The 27,379-nt window shown below is 41.8% G+C and overlaps 2 protein-coding genes and 1 pseudogene across 5 annotated transcripts in view; 1 reads left to right on the top strand and 2 right to left on the bottom strand.

Annotated features, from left to right (window-relative positions):
• The window catches only part of Glo1 (glyoxalase I), a 21,126-nt gene extending 12,591 nt beyond the window's left edge, over positions 1-8,535 (bottom strand). Inside the window, exons 1-3 of the mRNA XM_013517101.1 lie at positions 8,352-8,535; positions 5,733-5,815; positions 2,543-2,683 (exon numbers count right to left, since the gene is read on the bottom strand). Coding sequence (XP_013372555.1) covers positions 2,543-2,683; positions 5,733-5,815; positions 8,352-8,435 — 308 coding nt within the window. The 5' untranslated portion in view covers positions 8,436-8,535. The remainder of the gene's footprint in view (positions 1-2,542; positions 2,684-5,732; positions 5,816-8,351) is intronic.
• LOC102029224 lies at positions 316-1,850 on the bottom strand (annotated as a pseudogene).
• Positions 8,536-14,982: 6,447 nt separating the features above from the next.
• Positions 14,983-27,379, top strand: part of Dnah8 (dynein, axonemal, heavy chain 8) — a 280,486-nt gene continuing 268,089 nt past the window's right edge. Inside the window, exons 1-4 of one of the 4 annotated variants that reach the window (XM_005389606.2) lie at positions 14,983-15,067; positions 18,997-19,407; positions 19,984-20,118; positions 25,275-25,359. In XM_005389606.2, coding sequence (XP_005389663.1) covers positions 19,042-19,407; positions 19,984-20,118; positions 25,275-25,359 — 586 coding nt within the window. In that variant the 5' untranslated portion in view covers positions 14,983-15,067; positions 18,997-19,041. Of the gene's footprint in view, positions 15,068-15,506; positions 15,594-15,673; positions 15,692-15,772; positions 15,790-18,996; positions 19,408-19,983; positions 20,119-25,274; positions 25,360-27,379 lie in introns of those variants that run through there. The other 3 variants (XM_005389605.2, XM_005389608.2, XM_005389607.2) reach the window with 3 other exon arrangements.

The following is a 27,379-nucleotide window of genomic DNA, read 5'->3' as shown; positions in this document are numbered from 1 at the left end:
TTGTTTTCCTGAGAAACTATTTTGTAGATAACAATATGTAAAACAATAACCATTGATAATTTCCTACCATTTTGTCTGTAATTTGCTAACTCCCCCCTATTATTATGTTATCCTTCTTTTACTCTTTAAAATTAAAAAAAAAAAAAAATTTTTTTTGGTCTTGTCCTTTTGAGACAGGGTCTCGCTATGCAGTTTAGGCTGGCCTTGAGCTCACTCTGTAGCCCAGGCTGGTCTTGAACTTCCAACAATCCTCCTGCCTCAGCCTCCTGAGTGCTGGGGTTACAGGAGTGCGCCACCACGCCTGGCATCTTTTTTTTTTAAAGTTAAAAATTCCTTATTTTTTTATTCCTGGTACCACTACCACAATTTACAGGGCAATATACCTGATGCAATGAAAGCTACAACGGATAAAAGACCTCAGGAATGTACAGCTGATTGACAGTGCAATAATCAATAGTTGCACTTTTTGCAAACTGTGGCTGTGACAATCCTAAACCAGAAGAAGGGCTTCCTATTTAAGCTGCAGTAACTCTTCTGAGTATGGATCATCCTTTCTTTTGTCACAGATTTTAATGTATTTGGGACGACTGTCTCAAAGTAACCTGCTGCTTTCCTGACAATTTCTCACTCTCTTCCCTGCTAAGAACTGCAGCCCTTTCCTGTTATTTTTTTAAAAGCTGCTATCATATCCACCACTTCCACCACCAGATCCATAACCGCCACCATAGGGACTGCCAAAGGTTCTTCCACCAGAACTGCCTCCCTTCATGGGTCCATAATTTGATTGCTGCTGTCCACTATAATTTCCAAAATCGTTATAGTTCCCACCACCACCATAGTTCCCACCACCAAAATCTCCTTGTTGCAACCATCATATCCTCCTCTTCCACCGCCATATCTACCACCTTGGTTTCCATATCCTGCTCCACTACCACCATACCCTCCTCTACTGCTGTAACCAGGGCCACCACCATAGTTTCCACCATCACCCCCAAATCCATTATATCCACCATCACCTCCTCCATAACTACCTATGCGGCCATCTCCTCTGCCACCATAGCCTCCTCTTCCACTAAAGTTTCCACCATATCCAAAATTCCCTCCACCACCTCCAAAGTTTCCTCCATGACCCATCAAGTTGCCAGATCCACCTCCACAACCTCCTTGTGATCCAGCAGACTGCATCTCTTGTTTAGACAGAGCCTTTTTCACGTCACAATTACGCCCATTAACAGTGTGGTAATTCTGACCAATTTTATCAACTGTATTGTGACCATCAAAAGTAACAAAAGCAAATCCTCTTTTTCCCCCTCTGCCTGTCTTCCATAACTTCTACGGTTTCAATCTTGCTATACTTTTCAGAGTAGTCTCTCAAATTATATTCTTCCGTATCTTCTTTAAAACCACCGACAAAAATTCTCTTCACTGTTGCCTTTACTGAATCCTCTCTAGAAACAGCTCTCTATGGTACCACTACAGCCCATCAGCTGTATGTGGTCCAGCACACACTGCTCCCTCCACCTCTTCAACACAACAGTACGTCATAAAACTGAAGCCCCTGGAGCGTTGTTTGGGGATCTCTCGTTATCACACAATCTGTGAGTGTGCCCCATTTCTCAAAATATTCTCAAATTATCATGTGTAGTTTCAAAGCTCAGAACACCAATAAACAGCTTCCTCAACTGCCCTGGTTCCTTGGGATCGTGGCCCTCCTCCCCCCAGCGGCGACAGCCAGAGTTGGACTAAGAGGGAGGGGGGACCACTTTACCACCATTTTGAAACCAGACTGTCCTCTTCCAAACTGAGTTCAATATGGGACCAACTGCACTGTTCTTAACAGCAACTACCATTTATTGTGTTAAGTACTTCGTATTTCATTAAACCCTCAAAACAGCTCCATGGGATAGCTCTGAATACTTCCAAATTATTTTATAGATGAGACGACCACCTAAAGAGGTAATATAATTTGTTCTGAGTCACAGACTGAGGTCAGACCTACGACCCATGTCTAGGTCTGTCCGAAGCTTTGTTTGAATCAAGGGCTACCCACTAAATCACACATCTAAATGACACTCTGCAGGGCTGAGGAAGAAGGATCACAAGTTTGAGCCCAGCATGGGCAATTTAGCAAGACCCTATCTCAAAACAAAAATATAAAATAAGGGCTGGGGATACAACTCAGCGTGAAAGTCCTGAGTTCAATTCCTAGTATTACGAAAAATAAAAATAAAAAACTTTAAAAAAGGCAATGCTTATTTCTACTTTTTTTTTTTTTTTTTTTTTGGTTTTTTGGTTTTTCTCCGGTACCAGGAACCGAACTCACGACCTTGCGCTTGCCAGGCAGGCGCTTTGCCGCTGAGCTAAATCCCCAGCCCCTATTTCTACATTTTTTAATGTTGAGATTATAATAGTGCCTTAAAATTTGAAGGTTAATTACAAAATAGTTTGATGATTTAAATAAATTGTTAAGAAAAAATAAAAACCCAAACCAAAACACAATAAAAAAAACCTTAACCCATAATTGATAAAAACTCATACTCACTGCGTCAACTCAAGCGTAGCTTTCCTGGAGAAGGCCCATGCTATTTTTTCTTTTTTGTCTTTGGGGATATCACTTTTATCTTCATAAGCCAAGAAATAGAGTGAAAATTTCATAGCAGGAAAATCGAATTTTTCGAGTAGCCTGAAAATTTAAAAAATCACAAGCTTAAATCATTAACAGGAACTCATAATAAAATCAACATAATACTATTTAAGTCCTATGAACAAAAGCTATATACAGTGAAGCTATTTTTTTTCCCAGTGAAGCTATTTTAATAGGAAAAGCAAGAGAAACATCAATGAAAATGATCTCATTTTAAAATGTCTATTCATCTACAGATATCAGTGAAAAGCAAACTTGTAACTCATCAATTCTTCAAGTTTAATAAAATTTAACCAGAAATATACTTGCTTATAAACAGAAAAAGGATCTCCAACATAGAATTTTAGGTTTTAGAGAACAGTATTTATTATCCTGCTCTTTCAGATATATTCCACTCAGTTAAATACTGTAAGTGCATTTACTGAGTTCTTACTATGCCAAAACTTCTAGGAAAGGAAACTGAGGGTAGATGTAAGAGAGAAGGAAGGATGGATTAATATCACAGAAGATGTAACTGTCAACAATGGGTGGTTAATAGGATCAGATACCACGGAAAGGTAAAACAGGATCAACACATTCCTGCTGGCTGGAACCACGGGTAGTACCCTCATGACTGTCCCACTACACAGCTTTTACCACTGGTGATACAAACGGATCTTTTATTAGTCTTCTTACTAATAAAATTAATGAAAAGTCTATAAACAGAATGAATCTAGTTAATTGTTTAAATTTGAATAATTACTCTCCAAATATAAATATTAATACTATTCATACCAACCAAAAATTATTACAATAATCAACAAATTTATTTATTTCACCAAATTAAAAGAAATCGATTTATATCGGTGAACAGTTTATCAATAATTAATTCCCTAAATTTTAACATGGAACTCTTACAAGCACCCCATTACTGGTGTATGTAATAAGCATTTACAACTGCTACACCACAAATTAGCTATATTATAATTTTTTACGGCATTTTAATGTTTTCCTTAAGGGATTATAACGTGATGACATCTGGTCTGCTACATCAATGTCTTTCTTTGCATTCTTATAATCAGACTCCCTGAGAAGCAAGGGGTACAAGCCGCCAGATGGGACGGACAGTCATGCACATAACAGTGGTGGTTCAAGCCAGTGGAAATGACTGAATTCACATCTGAATCTCCAGGCAGGGAGACGTACAAATAGACTAGAAAAGGTCATGAGCTACAGAAAGGTCTTCTGAGAGTGACGTCAACAGTGGGACTGGGAAGACAGAAGGGAGGAGAGCAAGTGAAACAGCGCCAAGTGAGGTCTGTCCCTGTGGTCGGTGACAGTGGGGGGACTGGTGAGGGAGCAGAGGGCAAAAGACACTGCAGAGGACTTAAGCTTGTTCGTAGGTTGAAAGGAAAGAATCAATAGGAAAGGAGAGACCTGATATGAGAAAGTGAATGAACACTAATCCTGTGGTTTTAAAAAAGACAACTGAAGGTATAGTTTAAAAAGTTTAAAGAGTTCAGACTTTGTAAGAAGGAAACTAGACTAAGAATGCATAAAATAGCATTTTTAAAAAGATTACGGAGGATTAAATGCCCAAAGATGACCTTATTAATAATCAACAAGAGAAAATAATTGGTTGAGGCTTAGCAAAAGAAAGTTTCTAGAGCTCTGCTCCAAATCTTTTACGTAATTATCATGGCTTCCAAGAAGGCTTGGCCACTGACGTCACAAATCCGATTTACCACAACATGTTATAATAAAGTTCCAAAAACCTCACACAGTCCAATTATGAAAAACTATTGCTGCACCCTACTAAAAGCAGACGGTACAAGCCTTTCTGACCAATCAGGGGAATTAAAGCAAATGAACCTGTTGCAACTGGTTTTTCTCTGCAGAGCAGATCCTGCAGGCTACTGGCAAGTTGCAAGCTATTTTAGGATTCTTTTAAAACAAGGTGAGCACCGGTGTCAATCAGACTTGGGTTCAAATCCCAGTTCTGCCACGTGCCAACTGCAGGCTTTGGGATCAGTAACTTCATGTCTTTAAGCTTTGGTTTCTTTGCCAATAAAACAGGGATACGAGCGACCTCGAAGGCCTACTGTGAAGAAGTCCTGGCAAAGAGCAGATATCCAGTGTATCCGTTTTCACCCTGCCCTTTAAATATGTCACAAATACTATATATGTAAAATCACTTTTCTTCAAAGAATCACAAGGAACTGTTAATAGCAGTTATCTTAGGGTTGGAATGGGGAACAAAACCATCACTTCACTTTTTGTGCTTTTCTGAACTGGTCAAATTTCCTAAACACACATGTATATATTAATTAAATTGTTCTCTCAATGTCAATCTAGATAGTAAGTGAAAAATAATTTATTCTGTACAGACACACATTATCAAAAGCAAACCAAAAGCCCATGTTATTTAGGGAAATAAATCAAGAAAAGCAAAATTGTCGATTATACTTCAATAAAGATGGGGGAAAAAAAGAAACAAAAATGTGTTTTTAAGATTATAATATCAATGGTTGTTTAGCAAATGAGGACACAGCCTATTAAAAAAAAAAAGAAACGGGCAGTTTTAAGTAAACTCATTCCTTTTCTGAGTAATTTGTTTTTACATTTACATTTTCTGAACTAAACAACAGGCTAAGCCAGGTGGTGGCATATGCCTGTAATCCCAATATTCTGGGAGGATGAGGCAGGGCAACTCAGAGATTTAGTGAGACCCTGTCTCAAATAAAAAGTATTAAAAATGGCTGGGAATGTAGCTCAGTGTGAAGGTCCTGGGTTCAAACCCTGCAATGAAGAAATCAAACAACCCACTCAAGAGGCTAAAATTGGTCAGAGTATCAAAAAGGGTTTGAACATATATTAAGGATTTAGCTGGCATCTCTGAGAGAGAAGGGAATTTGAAGAAAATGTATTTGAGCCTGGCCAAAATAAAGGAACTTAACCTAAGTCTTATCTAGTCAGGACTTCTTGCAGATGCCTGGCCAAAATGAACTTCTATTAGTTTTGAAACAAACTTTACATGGGTCTGGAAACAATCCCTCTATTTGCAACGCTATTGATTTAAATATTAGGTGCTAACATGCATTTTACTTACGTCATTCCAAGAACTCTAGTATAAAAATCCAAAGACTTCTTAGGATCCTTAACTCGTAGCATAGTCTGCTGCAACAAAAAATCCTAAAGACAAACAGTATATATATTAAATACCTTCAACTTTTGTCGCTTCTTGGCAACATTAATTGTTCTTAACAATATACAAAGAGTTCACCATTATAACACAATGTTAAGAGGAAAAACAAAAAAACCTATACTTACAGCCTACCATAAAAAACCAGCATGCCTATCACCTACAACCTGGCTCTCTGCCAGTATCTTCTGGTTGCAGGTCCTTGTGTGAGTCAGCTCAAAAACCGCCAAGCACGGTGACGCACACCTGTAATCCCAGCACTTGGAGGCTGAGGTAGGAAGATGGCTGCAAGATCAAGGCCAGCCTAGGCTGCATAGTGAGTTCAAGGCCAGCTTGAAATACATAGTGAGACCTTATCTCAAAAAAAGAAAAAAAAAAAAAAAACCACAGAAGAATGCCAGGAGTGATCCTTAACCAATGGTGCATAAAAAAAGTCAAGCTTCCTCGCTCTTTAGTGGGATAGTTCGGGAATAGAACTCACAACCTCGTGCTTGCCAGGCAGGTGCTGTGCCGCTGAGCTAAATCCCCAGCCCCCTAGTGGGATAGTTCTGAAGCACCTTCTGCATAGTTCCTCAGAGACTCCCCATCAAGACTGAACTCCAGTTGCCCACAATGATAATACTAACTTTAACCACTATAATATTTGTTGAATGAATGTGTAAATCCTCTCCCTGAAATATTTACTGGTAACCATGAGAATTAGCAAGGCATTACTGAAAAGATCCTAGACTCCAAAAGAACTAAAAAATTAAGTACTGTTTCTTAACAGCTTTAAGAAACCCTTCAATTTCCACATCAGAAAACAGAAGGTTTGAAGGATAAAAGGGTAGAGGATATATAAATTCAGGGAGTTAAGATCATCATCAGCATTGCTTAGGGGTACAGAATCTCTGTGATGTATTCCTATCTGTAAGTATTAATATTAATATTAATTAATACTCTGTAGATGAGAAGCAGACACCAAGTAATTACATTGTCCAAGCCACCTGATTCTACATTCAGGCCACAGAAGGTACTTTAACCATAGGCAGCTTTAGCTCCAGAGCCTTAACCTCAGCAGTGCTCAATAGTTTTGCTGTTGTACCCATGGACTTGACAGAACAGGCCTGAAAATTCAACCACTCCTTTAGCAGCTGCATAGCTACCTTTCCCCTGCAACTTACATCATACAAATAGTTTATTCATTCTGTATTGTAGGGAAATGATATTCTTCTATTTTGTTAATTTTAAAGCATTAAATTCTCATTCAAAACAAAACTAACTTTAAAAACTACTATATCTTAGCCAAGTGTGGTGACCCACGCTTGGAAGGCTAAAGCAGGATTGTGAGTTTAAGGCCAGCTGGGTCTACATAGCAAGTTGAAGCCCAGCCTGTACTACATAGTGAGACCCTGTCTCAAAACAGAAACAAACAAATTTTTAAAACCCTCTATTATACCTCATTATCACACAGAAGGCAGTTGGCTCTGACAGCCTATGCTTTCAGAATATTTGGGTCGCTGTCCTCAGCCTGGATTGCCCCCCTAGTGGCCTCAGTTTTAATAAGCATGTGAGAAAGAGAAATTACCTCGTGATAAATGTGCACTGGCCTAGCGTTCAGAGCTACGGTTTGGTTCTCCCCTGGTGAACACGGTCAGAAAAAATACCTACAAAGTCACTCTGTGCCTGCAATGAATTGAAACCACCGTTTTGTTTTGGTGTTTTCTTTTTTTTTCTTTTTGGTCTTATGCTTTTTCAAAAATTTCTAAGTAAAAAAAAATCTATAAAGCAGCAAGACCACTTCCATGTAATATGTCTGTCTGAACTCAGATTAAAACAAGCCACAGAGAACACTCCCCAAACGGCAACCATCCCTCTCTTCCAGTTCACTCCTCTTACTGAGTCACAACTATTAAAACGACCGGTTCAGACAGGGAGTCTGTGTCTAAACTCCACGGTCTGTCCCCTGCGGGCCACCACACTTCACCAAGGTGTGGTTGTAATCAACAGCCAAAGCCAGGCAAAGGGGCGATCCCAGTAGTTGGAGTTGAGCTGCTGGTCGTGGCTAGCAGCGGCCCTGCAGAATCAGGGCCCTTTGAACTTAAGGGTGGGGAGTCCTGCAATTAATTGCTCTCCTCATCGGCCAAAGCGATCGAGCTGGGGAAACACGCATACCCACAGACAAGGAATCTGACCCTGGTTTGGCCTGGCTTCCAGATACCTCCCCAAAATAAACAAGTGACTGGAAGCTGGGCCTCAGTCTTTTTGAAACAATCTGAAAAACATTCTCTGCAGGTCCCTGTGGTTGCCCCCACTGAACTTCATTACCCTTCTCTTTTTTTTGGTCTTTTTGAGACAGCGTTTCGCTGTGCAGCTCAGGCTGGACTTGAGCTCACTTCTGTCCAATCCACCCCAAAGCTCCCAACGCCGGCCGGCCTGCACCGATGGCCGGGACAGGGCTCGAATCCCGCCCCGCCAGCCCGGCCGACGCTGAGCCCCAGGATCTGCTCCCCGAAAAGGCCACGCGGGGGAACGCCCAGCACCCACCTTGGTGCTGGGGTCTGCGTCGGAGCAGCAACTGAATGCGGCCTCGTCAGTAAGGCCGCAGCTCGCGGGCTGAGGTTCGGCCATGGCCACACCGAAGTATCAGGGACTGGACTGAGCTGCACCGGCAAACCGCACACTCCCCAGGGCCGCTTCCACTAGAGACAGCGCGATGGCGCCGCGGGGCGGGCCGCAACTGACTTCAAGCCAATCACTGCGTGGGGAGCAGCTGGCTCGCTGATGATTGGGTCCCTCTGAGTGGGCGCCGCCGTCTAAAGACTACAACTCCCAACGTGCCTTGCGCATAAGGGAGGCCTCGTTTAAAAAAAAGAAATCTGCCCGCTTAAAAGCAAAGTTTCGCCATTGCTCGATGACCTAATCTTGTTTCTGCTTACCTGTTAAAAGTTAGTAACCACCCGTCTCTCACGGTGGCAACTTGTGAGAAAATTGGAATGTGATGGAAAATGACAATCGGGAGGTACTCTTTTTTAAATTGTGAAGACCCAAAGCTTATTTTCTCAGTTTAAAAAGTACAAAATAAGTTAAAAAAAAAAAAAAAAAAAAGTAAGTAAGACCAATCTGGTTTAATAAAAGACCTAGGTTCAAGTTTTGCTTCCACTCTTTATTAGCTGTAGAATCTTGGAATAATTACTGATTCTGCCAGCAGCTCACGAGCCCAAGAGAGATTTTCACAGGCGTGGTCCAAAGGTTAAAGAAAGCACTTGTGGGGGGGGGGGAAGCACTTGTGTAAAACATTGGCAACAACAGCAGGCAGCGTGGAGCAGAGCAGTGAGCCCAAAAAACAGCAAGAGCAAGAGCAGCCTATGGATTTATTGTATAATTCTTACACAAGTTGTTATCTCATATTTACATTCTTACAGAGGGCCGTAATCAGCGCATTCCTGTTTACCTGTGCTAAGTCATGGTTACATAACTGTATCCCACTGTGCACCTGCGCTAGACAGGCAGGGTCCTGTTCTCAGGTGTCCTTAGACAGCCCTGAGCTTTGAAGCAGTTCGAGTGATTCCCCACAGATTCTCTTTGAACCTTCTTCATACAGTATTTGGCGAGAAATAAAATTTAAATCATGGTATTGTAACTGGTCCTGCAATATGAAACTTTAAAAGGTTAGATTTTTTTTTTCTTCTAGAGATAAATAAGTTCTCCAGACTTCTTCAGGCTGAGCACATAGCCAGTACTACCTCCTCTGCTCAGCCCCCAAAAAGTGACTGAATATGCAGATACCACCAGCCCCAGGGGGGAACCTGGTTTCTTTTCCATAAGAAAGAGGAGAAAGGGTTGACCATAGCTGGGAGTGATAAAGCAGGTGTGGAGATCTACATTGCCTCTGTGTGCCTTCCCCACTTTTCCTTACTATAAAAGACTCTGGCCCATCTGTACATGGTGAGATGGTGATCTGAGGCAAATGGGACCTTCTATCTCCTTGGAGCTAGCTTTGAAAAAATCTTTTTTTCTTTTCACAAAAGTATAAGGCCTCCTTTGACTTGGTCAGTGGCAAGCAGATGAATCTAAGGGTATGAACTTAAGGGGCTGGTAACATTTTGGTTATGTGGGACTCCAAATGTATAGTACCTAAGACAAAATGATGACGATAGTGGTACAGAAAAGTAAATGGAAAATTTGGTAGATGATTCTAAGATGACCCGGGGATCCCCACTTGGTGGTAAGACAGGTGGAAGACCACCTGAGCAGCTCTCCTTGGAGGAGGAGCAATTGTCTCCATTTTGGCTGAACCTGACCCTCTTTGCTAGTATTGATGTGTACAGAGCTGGCTAGGACTTTGCTTTTCTCTTCAATTGGCTTTAAGCAATGCATATTGGTCTTGTTGAGGTGCTGATGGTAGTCTTTGAAGATGGCAGGCGTGTTTCCTCAGACCCCTCATTGTTCCCAGGGATGAGCCTGGATGAGGTGGGATGAAGCTCCAATGCTCCATGCTGTCGGTTGGGATAGAGCTTCTAGATAGAGGCTATTGCTTCCTGGGCTTCAAAGATTACACATCAGAGCTAAAGCACTGACCCCAAAACATTAGCTACTATCTCAATTGTATCATGCAGATTACTCTTTCTGCAGATCCTTCTCTCTGTATATTACAGAGGGGACTTGGGGCCTCCTACCTAGCCCAGCTCACAGCACTCACTTGCTTCCTGCTATTCTCACAGTAACTCGTCCTCAAGCCACACCTTTCTTCACAAAGTAATAAAACCTGGGTTCGGCCCTCGGAAGAGGCCTTTGTTGTCGATAGCCATCATCATGGCTGGACTTAGGACCCCTTGGCTCCCCATAACTACAAAGGTGTTTTTATTCTTACCATGGGCTGCACTGGAAGTGGTAGATTGGAATTAACTCACTAGAATTCCAATAACTTTTCATGGGATTATAAATGTAAACTTCTTGGGCCTCCACGAGGACTGGGAAGGGCTCTCTATAGCATTCAGGCCTTGGTGTAATCCCTTCCACTTGAGTATAACATTAGTCAGCTTTTCTGTTGCTGGGACAAAACTCCTGACATACACAATTTAAAGGAGGAAAACGTATATTTTGGCTCATGGTTTCATCCCATATGGACTGACTCCAAGGCAGAAACATCATTTTGGAAGGGCATAGTAAAGGAAACCCCTTAACTCATCGCCTGCAAGAAACAGCAGGGGAAGGACCAGAGAGGAAGGACCCAGGGACCAGACAACCCCAGTCTCTGCTTCTGTCTTCACATGCACTTTTTCCCAATAATTCTGTGTATAATCTCTCTCCTCTTTCTATTATAAAGATACAAAGCATAGAGTGTAGGGCCTGCCCTAGATTGCAGTGGTTTCATCTTGAGATCCTTAACTTTCATCTACTAAGAGTATTTCCAAGTAGGATCATGTTCTCAAGTACTGGAATACTCCATAGTCAGCTGGCTTCGAGTCGAGCTGGCTTAGATACATTTGGGTGTTTTGTTTTGTTTTGGTAGTAAAAATAAAGTTTAGAAAATCTACTCAAAAGGTTTCCAGTTTAAGCACCACAGGGGTCTGAGGAATGTTAACTGTTCAACATCGAGGCAGAGGTCAAAAAGCTGGAACCGATGTTCCAGAAAGCTGTCTCTGATCTGGATTACATTCAGTACAGGCTGGAATATGAAGTCAAGACTAATCATCTTGATTCAACAGGAGAGAAAAATCCAGTTACACTCTTAAAGGAATTGTCAGCAATAAAGTCTCGATACCAGTCTTTGTATGCACGTTTTAAACCTGTTGCTATTGAGCAGAGACTAAGAGCCGCATTTGTACTACTTTGAATAAGACTATGACCATGATACAGGAACTACCAAAGCAAACAGATGTGGAGCTGTCGCCACTGACTAGAGAAGAAAAAACCGGAACAGAGCAGTTAAAATCTCACAGGCCACACCTATGAAGAAATGGAATTGCAAAAGGGAACACTAATGAAGAAGAGATTAATTCCAGAGCAATACAGAAAGATGTCTTGTTAGCAGTTCTTCAGTAGAGGTGGAGGGTGGTCGAGGAGGAGGTTTGGTTTGAGTGACAGGGTAATGATGCCTTTCAAAAGAGAAGGATTAAGAAGGGCAGATACTATATTAATAAAATTCAGCCAAAGGATACAGTGGAAATAAAAGAATTTAAGTATCTATGCATATACTTAGTTTGGTAGTTTTAAGTAAGGAAGTCCCTTAACACTACTTTGTATCTGTTTTCTTTTTGTATTGTTAGTATAACAGATGTTCTGGCCTATCATAAAAGAATGTACATTTTAGTCTGTCATTGAGTGAATGTGTGTTGGAAATTAAAGTACACTATAAGCAAAAAAAAAAAAAGTGCTCAAAATATATTTAAAGTACTTCTAGACTAAAATTATTTTCCTTAATAGACATCCATTTGATTAAGTCACCTAAGTTCCTGCTGAGTTTTTTGCTTTGGGTTTTTAAAAAATAGAACAAACAACTAAAGATTCTATACATGGGCTGTTGTAGCCACAAAATAATAATCCTATCCCGCTTCACTGTCTCCTGTCTGCTTGCCATGGACTATTTCTCCTCTGTGATGCCCTCCTTTCATGCCCCCTGCCCCTACCTCGAAGCCAGCTGACTATGGAGTGAAACTTTTATTAACTGTGAGCTGAAATAAACCCTTCCCCCTTAACTTTGTTTTTTTGTTTGTTTGTTTGTTTGTTTTCCGGTACCAGGAAGCGAACTCACAACGTCACGCTCGCCAGGCAGGCACTGTGCCGCTGAGCTAAATCCCCAGCCTCCTCCCCCTTTAACTTTGGGTGTCAGGTATTTTGTCTCAGCAACAAGAAAAGTAAGTAAGATTCATAGTAGACATTGGTAATTTGTACACTTTAATTGCACATTTCCTACATATAGACTTTCCCAGTTGGTTCTGACATTTAAATTTCTGTCAGTGTAGCATTCTTTGCTCTGCTGATAAGGCTTGAAACCAAACTCATCACGGAGTTATAGATTTTTGGAACTTAGAGATTATCTCACCTTCTTCATTTTGTTTTTTAATTGAGGATACCTAAGACCAGAGCAATTTTACAACCCAAAGGTTATTCAACTAATTAGTTATTTATTGGCTAGCACAATTCCAGGACTAAATCTCAGGTTCTCTGATTACCAGTTCAATATTTTTCTTCCCTACATACACTAATACTAAACTATTAGTAATAACAACTCACATTGATTAAGCCATTTCCATGTACTACTGTGCTAAATGTTTACATATGTACATTTCCTGTTGGATTTTCAGGAATGTTTAGTTCTCAAGGTCTTGCACTTAATGTGACAGTGTGCTACATGGTGTTTACCTTCTATTAAACCTCAAGAGAACTCTGTCATAGTGTTCTATGAACCTCGCTGTTTGCCCCAGTCAATGATAACTGCCTGGATTATGGTGCTGCTGCCAACCTAGGAGAGTGACACATATTTTTAGAAGAAAAGCTCTCTTTAGTATTATACTTTAGAATACGCTTTCACACAAGCAGTTTGCAAGTTAAGATATGATGTGTGGGTACATTTAAAGTTCTTTAAGAGATATGATAGTTTATAGTTATCAGAACTATAAACTGATAGTTTATAGTTATCAGTTTATAGTTTATCAGAATACATAGATAAAACCTGCCACAGCTCCATAAGTGAGACAACTGGACTCAGTGGACAAGAATGAGACATTTATTATTCACAATCCAACAATCACGGGCAGGAGTTTCATACGGGGAGAGGGAGGATACAGTTCCCTTATTCCCCCACCATGGTGAACAATACTACAGGCTACCAAGGGCAGGCAGGGATCCTACCACGGCTAAGAAATGTAGGGCTAAAGGTTCAGCTTCTTTTGTAGTAAGCAATAAACAAGCAAGCCTCTCTCCCCTGGGAAGTGAGCAGTTGTGCCTTAGTCATGCTGTGATTGCTGGGGCCTGCCTATGTGCCTACAGAGTGCTAAGGAAGCAGCTTAGGCTCAGGCTGTTAGCACTGCTGGATATTTAGGGCAAAACCCTGCCTCCAGGGGTCCTAATAGATAAGGTTTGGCCACCCATCCCATAATGCCAGGAAGGAGACAAGCAGTGTTAAAGTGCAGAAAAGGAATTTATATGAGCATGGCCATGCTGGGGAACCCAGCAAAGCATAAAGAAGTTCAAGATCTGTCTTCAAGGAAGCTTTGAGATTTTATGGAAAAGGGGAACAAGAGTAAGGTGGGGGCTTGCACAGCTGGAAGCATGGTCTGGTTGACTGGTATCGCAGGACTAGTTCTCTGAAGATCTGGGAGAGCCATCATTCCTTGAGTGGATAGTTTGGTTTCCATCCTAAGAGGACAGGTCCTGCTTAGCGGGTCAGCCTCAATTATCCATCGTGGGGTAATTGCCACTGCTTGGAGTCAGGTGACCTCATTATGGGGTGGTCTGGGAGGCTCTGCTTTCGCTGGAACTTTTTTTTTTGGTACTGGGAGGTGAACTCAAGAACTTTCACTTGCCAGGCAGGTGTTGTGCCACTGAACTATATCCCTGGCCCTTTTCCTGGAATCCGAGCTGAGTGTGAGCTCAAGACAAAGCCTAGAAACTTCTAGACATTGCTCCAGGGTGTCTGGAACTGGATACTGTAAAACCTGACAGCTGGATATCCCTGCAAACTGTATACTTTAGTTATTCTTGGTGCCCTCATTCTTGAAGGGGGATGAGATAATTGAGGTAAATTTCTGGCTAACAAACCTTGCATTACAGACACTCCTGAAACTGAGCAGAGATGCCAGGTTTCGTCCTGCTGCTAGTTACGCAGGGTGCACCCGCAGGCCCAGCCTCTGGGTCTCGGTTACATCACGTCTTGCATCCTGGCAGGCAGGACAGGGATGTGCAGGGGCTACCTTGCTGCAGAACCCCCATACAGTATGTTCACTGTGCCATAAGAACCCTTTTTTTGGCTTTTAAAACCTGACAAGTGATTTTATATTCACTGGTGTTTTTCCTCTCATTTTATTTTCCTTCTCTTTTCTCTTTCTTCAGTTGGCAGATCTTCCAGTTCTCTTGCTACAAAGTTTGACATGTAAAATAATAATAATAATTTTTAAAAAGGAACACCTTGATGCCATGTCAGGGAGTCGCAGTAAAAGTCCAAATGTACTGGAAAAGGGAAAAGAAGTCAGTTTTCTTCATTCTGTCCAGCCTATTGGAGCAAAGTTACTCAACAGAAACCATTTTATACCAATCAGGTAAAACACTAGGTAGCTTCCTAAGTTGTAAATGTCTAGAAAACGCCTTTCTTCCTTCCTTTCCCCGCTCCTTCCCCTCCTCCTCCTGCCTTCTCCTTCCCTCAGCTCCCCTGTTCTCTCTCTTCTTTCTTTCTCTGTCTGGCTTTGTAGTCCAGACTAACCTAACTAACCTCAGCTTCCCGCGTGCGGGAATCACAGGCGTGCAACCGCCGTGCCTGTCTTGAAAACATTATTTTATGTATATCTGCACGTTTCCATTCCAGTCCCTCCAAGGTACCTTGGCATCCTCCCAAGTCCCCTGCGTCTCTCTCCACACCTCAATTTCCAACCCTGGGGAGGCGGGTTCCCCTACACAATGTTTCACTTCTCAGGCTGAATAGGTGGGTATTCTTTGGAGATCCTGGGGATGCGGAGCCCGCGCCGGCGCCCGCGGCGGCCAGGCTCGGGCTCCCAACGGCCGAGCCTCGGAGGCCGGGACGGGACCAGCGTCTCCGGCCGCTGAGCGGTTTGAGGTTGCGGGCATCGGGTGAGTGTGCAGCCGTGTGTCCCCTTCTGCGGGACCCTGGCCCACCTCCTCGCTTAAGGAGGCCTGGAGTTCAAGTAGCAATTCAGCTCCCCATCACTGTGAATGGAGGCCATGAACAAACACCCTGCTATAAATCCCCAACGGGAACACTAGGGTCCAAGTGACTTCACCCTATCCCGCTTTAATGAATTCAAAAGTAAGCAGTTGGGGTGTAGCTCAGTGGCTGAGTGTCATTGTTCAATCCTTAGCACTATTTTTAAAAAGGAACACACACACACACACACACACACACACACATACACACACCTTTTTTTTCTCCAGACAAATGCCTATCCCTCCAGACTCAAAGATTTCCCCCCAGAAGTTTCTCTCTGGCAGGTACCTCAGCCCTTTGTCACTTCACTTCTTATCCACGTTGACCACTCTGCGCTGTACTTTGCTGTCTTTCTAATTTGATTACGCATTTCTTTAGGAGGGGCTCCTTAATCTCCCACGTAGCCACGGCAGCCACAACCTCAATAATCACTGATGAACTACTGGATGTAGGGAGAGGGTTACAGAAATGGATCCAAGAGAAAAGGGCATGACTGATTTATTTGCATGCAACTCTTTGCTCCTTTACTGCAGTATTCCAACACACGTAGGAGCTCCTGAAAATGAGCAGAGATGACTTTATAGAAGTTTACTCAACTCCCAAAATTGAGCTTAAGAAGACCGCATGTTGGGGAATGAAAGTGACGCATGTGGAGGAGAGGGCTGGGAGAGGGTGAATGTATTTGTTCCTCATTCACTGTATCTTTTAGCCAGCGGAGTGTGGATGCTTGGTGTAAATTTATAGGGAATTCTAGGTCCTAACCCATAAGTCCTAGGACATATAAAGAAAAAAAATAGGCACACATTGTAGGTTACTGCATAGGATTCATATAGAATACAAGTAAAATGTGCATACCATGTTTTCAAAAACAAACCCTACAAAATGTTATCATATTGAAAAGTAAAATTCATCTTCTACTTCCTTCTACCAGTCTCTTTCATGCTGAGTAATTATTGTTAATAATTTATTGTATGTTGTCCCTGCAAAGCTTATAATATACTTGGCCTGATTTCTATCTTCCAGAGTGAGTATCAAGGTCAGAGGAATCTAGGAAGCTGTCCAGCTCTACTGAGCTCAACCAGCACATATATTCACTGGAATATATTAACTGGAATTAAATTAACTTTTGCTTTGGTTACTGAAAGTAGACTATCGTGCTATCAATGTCCTTTGAGAAAAAAATGTAAAGGTTCTCTTACTGAGCAAAATGAAATGTTTTGCAGGATTCAGAAGCACACATTTGAGCAAAGTGACCGGCAACTGACTTCACTGACGTGTATCATCGTCCTTGCTCCTCAGTTATAGGGTGTATGACCAACTCCTCTAGGCCTATTCAAGAGGTCAAAATGTAATGTGCACACAACTCTTGGGTTCTTCTTGTGTCCAATAATTACCCAGACACATTTTTGTTTTTGTTTTTGTTTTTTTGTTTTTTTCCGGTACCGGGAATCAAACTCACAATGTCACTCTTGCCAGGCAGGCGCTGTGCCGCGGAGCTAAATCCCCAGCCCCTACCCAGACACATTTAATTAGCTATTTTCCAAAAATTTGCTCATATGTGAAAAGAAATAAAAACATCAGATTGGGGTCCACGATGAAAAGCAAAATCCAGATGGGAGAGAAGGGAAATTAAAAAAGAAAAAAAAAAAAAAAACCTCACACTGCAGACAGTTTGAGACAATGATTCTTAGTTGTATACTTTGAACATAGCGAACTGGTTAACTAGCATCTAAAATATAGATTTGTTTAGTTATTCATGTCCTTGGATAGGCTAAAGGTATCAAGAAAACAGTTTCCAGGGGCTGGGGATTTAGCTCAGCGTCAAAGCACCTGCCTGGCAAGCACAAGGTCGTGAGTTCGGTTCCTGGTACCGGAGAAAAACCAAAAAAAAAAAAAAAAGAAAAAAAGAAAACAGTTTCCAATATTCTGTGGAAATCGTGGAGAGGGCAGTTACGGGACACAGATGACATACTGTATCTGTGTTATGTCTGCTGGTGTCTTGCCAAAAGAAGCTTCAACTTAGGCCAGGTTTGTCCCAGTGTCCTCCCGTGAATTACTCACTGAGAAACTCTCATTCTTTGACTTCTTGTCTGCTTGGGAATTTAGTCTTTTGTAGTCCAAATATTTACTGTTATTATGGTTTCTAGATTTTAACCACATTCTGAAAACTTATTTTGATGGAGGCTTCACGATTGCCCTACAATATGATTTTTATCTCTAGTTGACATTTTTTTTCACTCCTCTGCGTGTTTCTTACTTTTCCATGGTTACATGTTTATGATAATGCTTCTGCGGATGAGACAGCTGGGCAGTTGGGTGTCTGATCAATGAAGTGTATTCTATCACAGTGTATTCTATAGGGCACATTTCAAGACCATATAGTTCTTTGCTTGGAGTCTTCTGTCCATATCTTCTCTATGATTTTCACCCCAGCCCCTGATGCAATGGCTCTGAATCTGTTTTCAGCCCTAAAATACCTGAAGACAGGTGCCTTCCTGTCAGTTGCAGGGATTACTATTGTTACCAATCAGCTGAGGGTTCTTTTTGTCCAATGTGGATAGAAATCTCAAATTGGCAAAATGCCGCTCACTTGAGGTTGGTGGCTCCTGGCTTTTTCAGTGTTGGTAAATTTCATGCCTCAGGGGCACAGCTTTGACCCTGAGTGCCAGGGCCTCTTAGCTCCAGGTTATGGCTCTTGTGTTATACTTCTTAAGGTTGCAACCCTCAACAGGTTCTAGCCACACTATCAGCTCCACCGTAGAGAAAAAGGTCAGGAGTAGGAAATGAGATCACTGGAGGAGGAACTGTACTGTTAAAAGGACAATACACTGGGGTTAAAGGGATCCTGGGGAGCATCAGCAGTGGGAACTGGTGCCTCCCTAGTCCTTATCATCAAGTAAAAAAATAACTTTCTCTTTTTGAGTGCTCCTCAGAGAGATAGCAGCAGCGCTTGGAGCTCCTAGGCAGGAAATAACCCCTCTATGGCTGTCATGGGAAAAGGGAAAAAGGGAAGAGTAAGGCTTGTTTGCGCTCTAGCTCACTTTTTGCAAGGATGAGCTGTGTGCCCTGTAAACTTAGCTTCTTCAGATAATACCTTAAGGGTGAAGCAGATGACTTTGTTCACTGCCTTGCTTCGAGGGGAGGAATACAAATACAGAACATCCGACTGCTTATACACTTTTTCCTTTTTTTTTTTGGTATAGGGGATCGAACTCATGACCTTGTGCTTACTGGGAAGGCACTTGTGCCACTGAGCTATATCCCCAGCTTTGCTTATACCTTTTTAAAAGAAAATATTTCTAATTCTAGGTTTTGAAGTTTTAAGGTATTCTGGAGGAGGAAAGGAGGGAAATCATGAATACAGAAGAAGGCGGCCCACCTACATCCACAGAAGAAGCTCCTCCTTCTGCAGGAGAGACAGCCCCGCCCACTCCAGGAGAGGCCCCACCCACTCCAGGAGAGACTGGGCCTGGGGAAGATGCTGCTTCTACAAGGAGCACGCTGCCTTCTGTGGGAGACTATCGGGCGCTCATTCCTTCTGACGAAGACGTTCCCGACCAGCAGGAGCGTTCCCAGGCTAGGGTTCGGCCTAGGCCTGCACCCCGACCTGTGCAGTCCATGCTTTCCGAAGTGCTGTCTGAGTCCGCCCGGCGGCCCTCCAAATACCTCCGAAGTATGAGTGGCATTCCAAACCTTCAAGAAACTCTGAAAGAGAGACAGGTTTGCTTTTACAAGGATATTTTTCTTTTCTTTTTTTTTTAAATTTTATTAATTTAGTATATTGGTACATTTTAGGTGTACACAATAATCACATTCATTATAGGGAATTTGTACTTGTACATGATATAACTAGATTTTTTTTTTTCCATTCCTCTGCCCTGCCTTCAACCTCTCTTCCCCTCCTTATTTACAAAAGCTTTGTTTCCATTTTTTCTTCTTTTCTCATCATTTTTTTTTTCATTTTCCCTTCCTTCCTTGCCTACTTCCCACACCCTGGTTGCCCTTCCCATTGGAATGTTCTCTTCCTCTTTCACAATATCTATACACATTTTGGTCTACAAGGATTTTTTTGTTTGTTTGTTTGTTTTTCCGGTACCGGGAATCGAACTCATGACCTCGTGCTTGCCAGGCAGGTGCTGTGCCACTGAGCTAAATTCCCGGCCCCTACAAGGATTTTTTTCATGTGTAATTTTTTCTGTTTTCTTTTTTTTTCCATGTGCAATATTTTAAGTGAAATATTTTGCCCATGTTTTCTTCATAATTATAATTTTTTTTAAATGTGGTTTCATTCTTTAGGCAAGATTTAGAGAGGCAAGAGAAAACCGAAAAATGAAAATTGACCCAGCATACAAATATATATTTGAAATTCTAGCAGACAAGCTTGGCCTGGATCTGCCAACTGTTGAAGACTTAATTTTGGATTGTCCATCTGTAAGTTTAAATCTTTCTATTACAATAATAATTTTTTTTTAATGCTAAGGATTGAACACAGTATTAAGAATACTGAGCACATGGTCGAATGTTGGGCTATACCCCATCTCTTCATTTTTTTTTTTAGTTATACTTTAAGAAGTGACTTATTCAAGAAACTGGACTCATTGTTATGAACAACAAAACGTTTCAAAAGAGAAGATTGGAGTTTTTATCGATTAAAGTAGCTTTATTTTATATAATTATGGCCAGTTGAATAGATTTAGTCAGCACTGCTGTTGTGGAGGAAGAGCAGAGTGAGCTATTAGAATTGGACTATAATTCTAACATTGACTTCAGGAGACAGAAGAATAGTTGAACACAGATAGAGTAGTATTTTACAAGTAATGTTTATATGAATTCCATGCAAATCACCTGTATAGAAAAATAAACCATAAATATGACCTAGGGCATTGTATATTAGAAAACAAAGAGACAGTTAGAAGTCAAGTTACCAAATGTCTCAGGATGCTAGGGACAGTTCTGGATTATATGTACTAATTAACCATGCCTCATTTTACTCCTCAAACTGTTCCAGAAGTAGGTGGTAAATTTATATGCTTACCCTAACTATGGTAGCAGATAAGTCTGTGTCATAGCTTCCTTCTTGAGAGCTCTGCTTCTACATTGATTTTCAATGGAATTACCACTAGTTGTTAGGGCTTTTTTTCAACTTCAGGCAAAGAATAGGCTATAATCCCAAGAAGACCAGTGAGCCCTACAGGCCAATTGTCTCCTCTAATGCACTGGTGAGTTGGGGTGGGATGGACTTGAGTTGAGTTGTCATCATCAGAGGGCAGTATCCCCTGCTTTTACAGTGACTGCCAAACTGGCAAAACTCTTTAGCTTGCTCAAGGAGCCAGGATTTCATGGATTGGTGCCTAAAAGAGCTCATCCCTTGCTTGATGCAGTATTGCCTAGTTCTGGAAAGTTGTCTGTCCTTCATTTCTCTTAAGACTTTTATAAAAATGTGTCCTGGCAGTCTCCTGGAAGTATGAAGAGGGGGTGCTCATTTTCCTGCTCTCTTAATTTGTGGTTGTAACAGTGACATGACTGGTGCAAAGACATCACTAGCCTGAAGCTATTTCAAGACTCAGGATAGAGAATGGGTGATATGTACATAAAACAAGAGATGCTATAGTGAGCAACTTGAAATAAAGGTGTGGTTTTCCTAGGTCACTGAGGTTCTCTGCTGAAATGTAGCACTGTGGTTAAGGCAGGCTTCTGGGGCCTCTGTTCTGTGGAGTCACCCAGGTGCCTGGGCTTGGTTTAACAATGTCCTATTACTATCTTAAATTTTTTTTTTCCTGGGGTCTAATGATTGATACATTGTGTCAATTTGAGAAGTCTAGAAACTTAACTAAGTAACTCATTAATTCTACATCCTAGGGTGTAGAAAACATGCCCTAGGGAGGCTGTTTATGCTCTAGGATGTTGTAATGGTTGATTTATTGTGTCAGCTTGAGAAGTTTAGAAGTTTAACAAAGGGACTCAGCAAGGGGCCAAGGTCCTCACTTTGTAAACATCTTGAGCCTGTGTAAGAGGAGGGCACACAGACTGTGTGAGAGGGTGGGTAGCCTGCTGTGTTAGTTACTCTTCTCCCATTGCTGAGACAAAATACCTGGTGCCCAAAATTAAAGAAGGAAAGATTGATTTAGATTATAGTTTATGGAGGTTTCAGTCCATACTTAGCTGGCTTTAAGGCAGAGTGACATGTGGCAGAGGGCAACAGTTCATGGTGGCAGAAAACAGCAAAAGCAACCAGAGCAAAAGGGAAGAGCAGGGCAAGCAGCCTCTCCCCACCCCCACCCCCCACCGCCTTACACTGTATGCAAACTATCTGCCCCAGGGTGGGTGTAGCACTCACACTCATAATCCCAGCATTGGACTATGGATCATTTAAAAATCTAGAATAGAAGCACACCCCATGACTGCATGAGGATTTGGGAGGCCTTCAGACAAAACATAGCACCTGCATACAATATAAGGGAGGAAAAGAGGCTTGGTGCCCCTTTCTTTTGCTTTTGTTGCTTTTCTGTCTTCTGCCACCATGAACAGTTGCCCCTCTGCCATGTGCCACTCTGTCTTGGAGCCAGCTGATTATGGACTGAAACCTCCACAAACTTCGAGCTAAGTAAACATTCCCTTCTGTAACTTTATCTATCTGTCTGTCTATCTATCTATCTATCTATCATCTCTCTATATATATTTGTATCGAGAATTGAACTCAGGACCTCATGCTTGCCAGGCAGGCACTGCACTGCTGAGCTCTATCCCCAGCCCTTCCTTCTTTAACTTTGGTTTTGGGCATTTTGTCCCAGAAACAAGAGAAAAGTAACCAAGACATGGGACCTCATACATGCCAAGGATGTGCTCTACCACTGAGCTACATGCCCAACCCTAATGTGCTGTGGTTTAAGAAACCAGATATATGGAAAAATATTCCTTTAGTATAAAACCTGACACGCAGTCTAGGGTAAAAGCATTTCAGTAAAGACACTATAAAAACATGGACAACAGAGAGTGTGATATTACTTATATTTGCCACCAGCTCCATTGTCCCCTTGTCCCCACCCTACTCCGTGGTCCACAAAGCCGAGCTCTGTGCAGTCTGTCACCTGGGCTCTCTTGCTCTCTGGCTTCCACTTGGTTCAGACACTGACAGGCACCTGCAGACTGGTGCGCAGAACAGGAGAGAAATCTGATCACTACTCACCTGACCAGGTTTCTGGCCATGGTTATCCCCCTCGATCCCAAACTACAGCTCCTCTTGAGTGGTCCCTCCCCAGACAGTTTTCAAACTTGTTCCAGTTATATCATTCCTCCCTACCCCGTTCTTTCAGGCCTTGGGATGGTGATGGTTTTCCTTGTTTGGCAGTCCTGCTGTTGCTCCTAGTGCCATAGCTTCTCTTAATTCTGCTCTGGCCTCTGGAAGAAGCTTCCGAATATAAAGTGTCTTCAAAACTCCTGTTGTATATGAGACAATACCTGTTCTTACCAGGATATGACCTGTCCGGACATTTCTATGACACTGGCATTCATGTTTTTGCCCCTTTCCATATTACTGCTTTGCTTATTCAGTACTGCTCAAGATAATCACTTTGCTGGCGTACGTGGAAATGTTTTCCAAAGTCAAGGTAGTAGCAGTATGGTTCTGTGAAAAGAGCACAGAACTGGTAGCCCGATGCTGGAGTCCAAGCTCAGGGTCTGTTCTGTGGTTGGATATCTTTGGGTCCTTCACCTAAATTCTTTTTAGATTTACTTTTCTCTTCCATGAGGGAGTGTTATAATTCTACCTTTCCTAATTCAAATTTGTAGTGAGGCCCAGATGAACTATTTTTTTTTTTTTTTTTTTTTTGGTTTTTCTCCGGTACTGGGAACTGAACTCACGACCTTGCGCTTGCCAGGCAGGCGCTTTTGCCACTGAGCTAAATCCCCAGCCCCCCAGATGAACTATTTGTAAAAAGGTAAATATGTGAAATTCACTTACGTATTTACTTGAGGTGACTTCTAATTGTGTTGCTCAGGTTGACCTTGAACATGCAGTTCTCATACCTCAGCACTTTAGCCTCTTGAGTACTTGGAACTACAGGTGTGCATGCTTAAAATAAGTGAATTTTTAATTTGCAGTCATGACTTTAGCCAATGACATCTGCTTTGTTAGTCTCAGGAGTACAGTGTATTGAAAAGCAAGGCTTCATTGAATTTGACATTCTGATGTCTTTTTTAAAAATCACAATCATGTGTGCTACTTTTGAGCCAAAGGGTCAGAAAGAAAGTACTGATGGAACTGGGCAAGACTAGCTGCGCTGACAGCTTTGGTATCTTTTTAGGTTGTAATTATGCAAGAGAGTCAAGTTTACGTGGGCGATGGAAGAGTAGAAAATTAAGGACCAAGATCATACACATCTCAGTGGCTCTGTTTCAGCTCTCAGAGTGGTGGTTCTCAAATGTTGTCTCAGGACCAGCAGCATCAGTGTGACCAAAAACTCTTTAGAAGGGGTTGGGGATCTAGCTCAGCGGCATAAGCACCTACCTGGCAAGCGCAAAGTCAAGAGTTTGATTCCTGGTACTGGAAAAAAAAAAAAAGAAAAACAAAATCTTTTTAGAAATGCAAATTCTCAGGGCTAGTGTTTTGCATTAAAAAAAAGAAAAACACTGTATCTACGTCCAGGGATGTGGAAGAGTGATTGCATAGCGTGTTCTAAGGGCGGTGGCTGAGTTACACCTCTGATGCTTCCCCCAAGTATCCGTAAGTGAAGAGAAACTCACTGTCCAAGAGAGAGGCTTCTTGGAATGAGTGGGACTGAGAGAAGCAGGTCCACTAATTTGGAATTTCCCACATAACGTTTGCGGGCTTTTGCTTATGTGACCATCATGGTGTTCTGCTTACTAAGATATTACAATGACTCCTAAATAATTGAATAAAAATATTGTGTTCATAAACACAGAAGAAGCCCATTATAATAATAATTTGTTTTTATGTTAGTTGGCTACACTATGGGTCAAATTACAATTGCTAAGAGCTTAATTGCTAAAATAATTGGCAAACAAAATACCAAGGCAAGTTTTCTGTGTCCCAGTCAGCTTTTAGGAGTACTTTCTTTCAATAATAATGCCTTATATTTACCCTTCAGTTGGACGTGTCAATCTCCTCCTGTGCTGCTGTGTGAGGGAGGGTCAAGTATGTGGCTGGCCAAGGAAGATCATTACTGTAGGTTCAGAAATAAGAGCCACCAGCAAGGTCAGGGGCACAGGACTGTGGTCCCTCCCACTCCGAAGGCTGAGGTAGAAAGATCGCTGGAACTCAGGAGTTTGGGGCCAGCCTGGGCAACATACTGAGACCATGTCTCTAAAAAGAAAGAAAAATAAAAAAGGGAAATAGTATCCACTTTAATTCCAGGGCAATATTGAAGTTACATTAGCTTAGATGCTAATCTTGCTTGTGATGTACCTGCCTCTGTGCACCTTCAATAAAGTCTGTGAGCCTTATTGTCATTTCTACAAAACGATGATGATTAATTGAGGTATGTGAAATGCCTAGCACGGGGGTTGGCTCCTTTTATTGTACTTCTCTAGTCATTTTATCAATGATCACTTTCTCTTTTATTTAACAGTTGGAAGCATTTACTCATTTTTTTGCAAAAGATGGTTGTAAGACTTTGAAATTTTTGTATCAAGAAGGAGACGTGCCTGGCCTTGGTAAGGATGTTTACATACAATCTTCTATTTTATAGTGAAAAATGTACCATAAGCTTATGTGAAAAAAAAAAATAAAACACTTAAGAACACTCCGGCTGGGGATTTAGCTCAGCGGCACAGCGCTTGCCTGTCAAACGCGAGGTCGTGAGTTTGATTCTCGGTACCAGAAAAAAAAAAAAAAAAAAAAAAAGAACAGCACCGTTTCCGCCAAAATACATATTTCAGACATAGCTATAATAACTTAAGGAGAAATAGAAATATCTTTGTAGAAATCATTGACATGTATCCAAGAATACACGTTTTCATAGCACTTCATTGCATTTTCCCTGGAACAGATGGAGCCACTATGTCCAGATGTTTTCACAAATCTAGCAATGGTTTTACTCCAGAGCCCAGAAGCTGCTTGCTGTGGTCCTGGCTCAGCGTCTTGTGCCTGCTCAGCTCTCAGTGGGAATATGTAGCTCTCCCTACTGTTCATATAATGCCTAACATAATGAACACGCAACCTGGCTATGAATCCTTTGTTCTGATAACCAGGTGCATGGGCTGTCCTTTTGGTGATGGAAGATTTAGCTTCTAAATTCTGTCCTGTCAGCATGCCCCTCCTGTTCGTTCTGTGTCACTTTTCTCTTCTGCTGTCTCAGGCAAGGCCCCTCTCTCATGCCTACACTGCCAACCCAGATTAAAAACCTGTGATATTTCAGCTACCAGATTCTCTCTCTCTCTCTGAAGTTCACACTACTGATTCCCGCTCAGTAAGTCTTTTATTGTCCTGCCATTTACTGGATTGGGTCTAATCCCCTCCCTCTGTCATCCAAAACCAACTGTAATGTGGACATGCAGTGCTGGTCTAGTTTGACCTTCTATTGCAGGTATAAATTTGTTTCTTCCTTTAAACTGCCCCCTTCCACCCTGCCACTTTTGGTACAGGAGATTGAATCCAGGGCCTTTGCGCTAAGCTGCATCCCTGAGTCCTTTAAAAAATTTTTTTTTTAATCTTGAGACAAGGTCTTCATGTTTCACCAAATTGTCTAGGCTGGGCTTGAAATTGTGACCTTCCTGCCTCAGACTCCCAGAGTGCTGGGATTACAGGTGTGTGCCACCACATCCTGCTTGAACTGTCCTGTTTATTGCTTTCTGTCCACATCAGATTCATTCCTATGCCCTTCCAACTCTCAGAGTGCCTTTGTTTGTTCTAACCTTCCTTCACATCCCCTCATGGATTTTTCTTCTGCAGAGCTTTCCCAGAGTGTTCCAACCCTTAACCATCACGATTCTCCACACTCTTGTTTCAGTGAAGGCTTGCGTTGTAAATACAGCCCTCAGCTATGACCTGGTGCTTTCCTCTAATCATCTAATGTATGCAGTCTGCTGTCCGTGTTTGTGGGTTCTGCATCATGGATTCAGCTAATGGGGACAGAATTTCCCTGTTCATCATTCTTTAAATAATAACAGTGTGACGGCTATTTACATAGCAGGTACATTGTATTAGGTATTATAAGTAATCTAGAGATGATTTAATGAGAGGTTGTGGGCAGGTTCTGTGCAAATACTGTGCTATTTTTTTTATAAGGGACTTGAGCATGCATGGATTTTAGTATCCTTGGGGGTCCTGGAACCAGCCCTTCTCAGGTTCTGAGATAAGTTTTGCTGCTTCTTCTTCTTCTTTTTTTTTTTTTTTCTGGTACTGGGAATTGAACTCATGACCTCGTGCTTGCCAGGCAGGCACTATGCCCCTGAGCTAAATCTCCAGCCCCAAGTCTTGCTTCTTCAATAAAATACATAATTCATAATTAGGGATTAGGTCTTCTCGGTGAATTTTCCATTTCTTACAGTTCTTAGGGGGAGGTTCTTGTGTTGCCATATTTTTTATAACTTGTTAAATATTAAAACAATAGCTGAAAATTATGGAAAGAAACATCCATAATTAGAAGAAGAAAAACCATCCACAGGCTCACTCAGTTGGAGAAAGCACTAACTCTTGGATGAATACCCTTTTATAACTATTTTGGTATGTATA

This window comes from Chinchilla lanigera, unplaced genomic scaffold (assembly GCF_000276665.1).
Source record: "Chinchilla lanigera isolate Chin_1 unplaced genomic scaffold, ChiLan1.0 scaffold00036, whole genome shotgun sequence".
NCBI lineage: Eukaryota > Metazoa > Chordata > Mammalia > Rodentia > Chinchillidae > Chinchilla > Chinchilla lanigera.
Note: the sequence above shows the minus strand (reverse complement) of the source record. Positions and strands in the feature narration are given on the sequence as shown.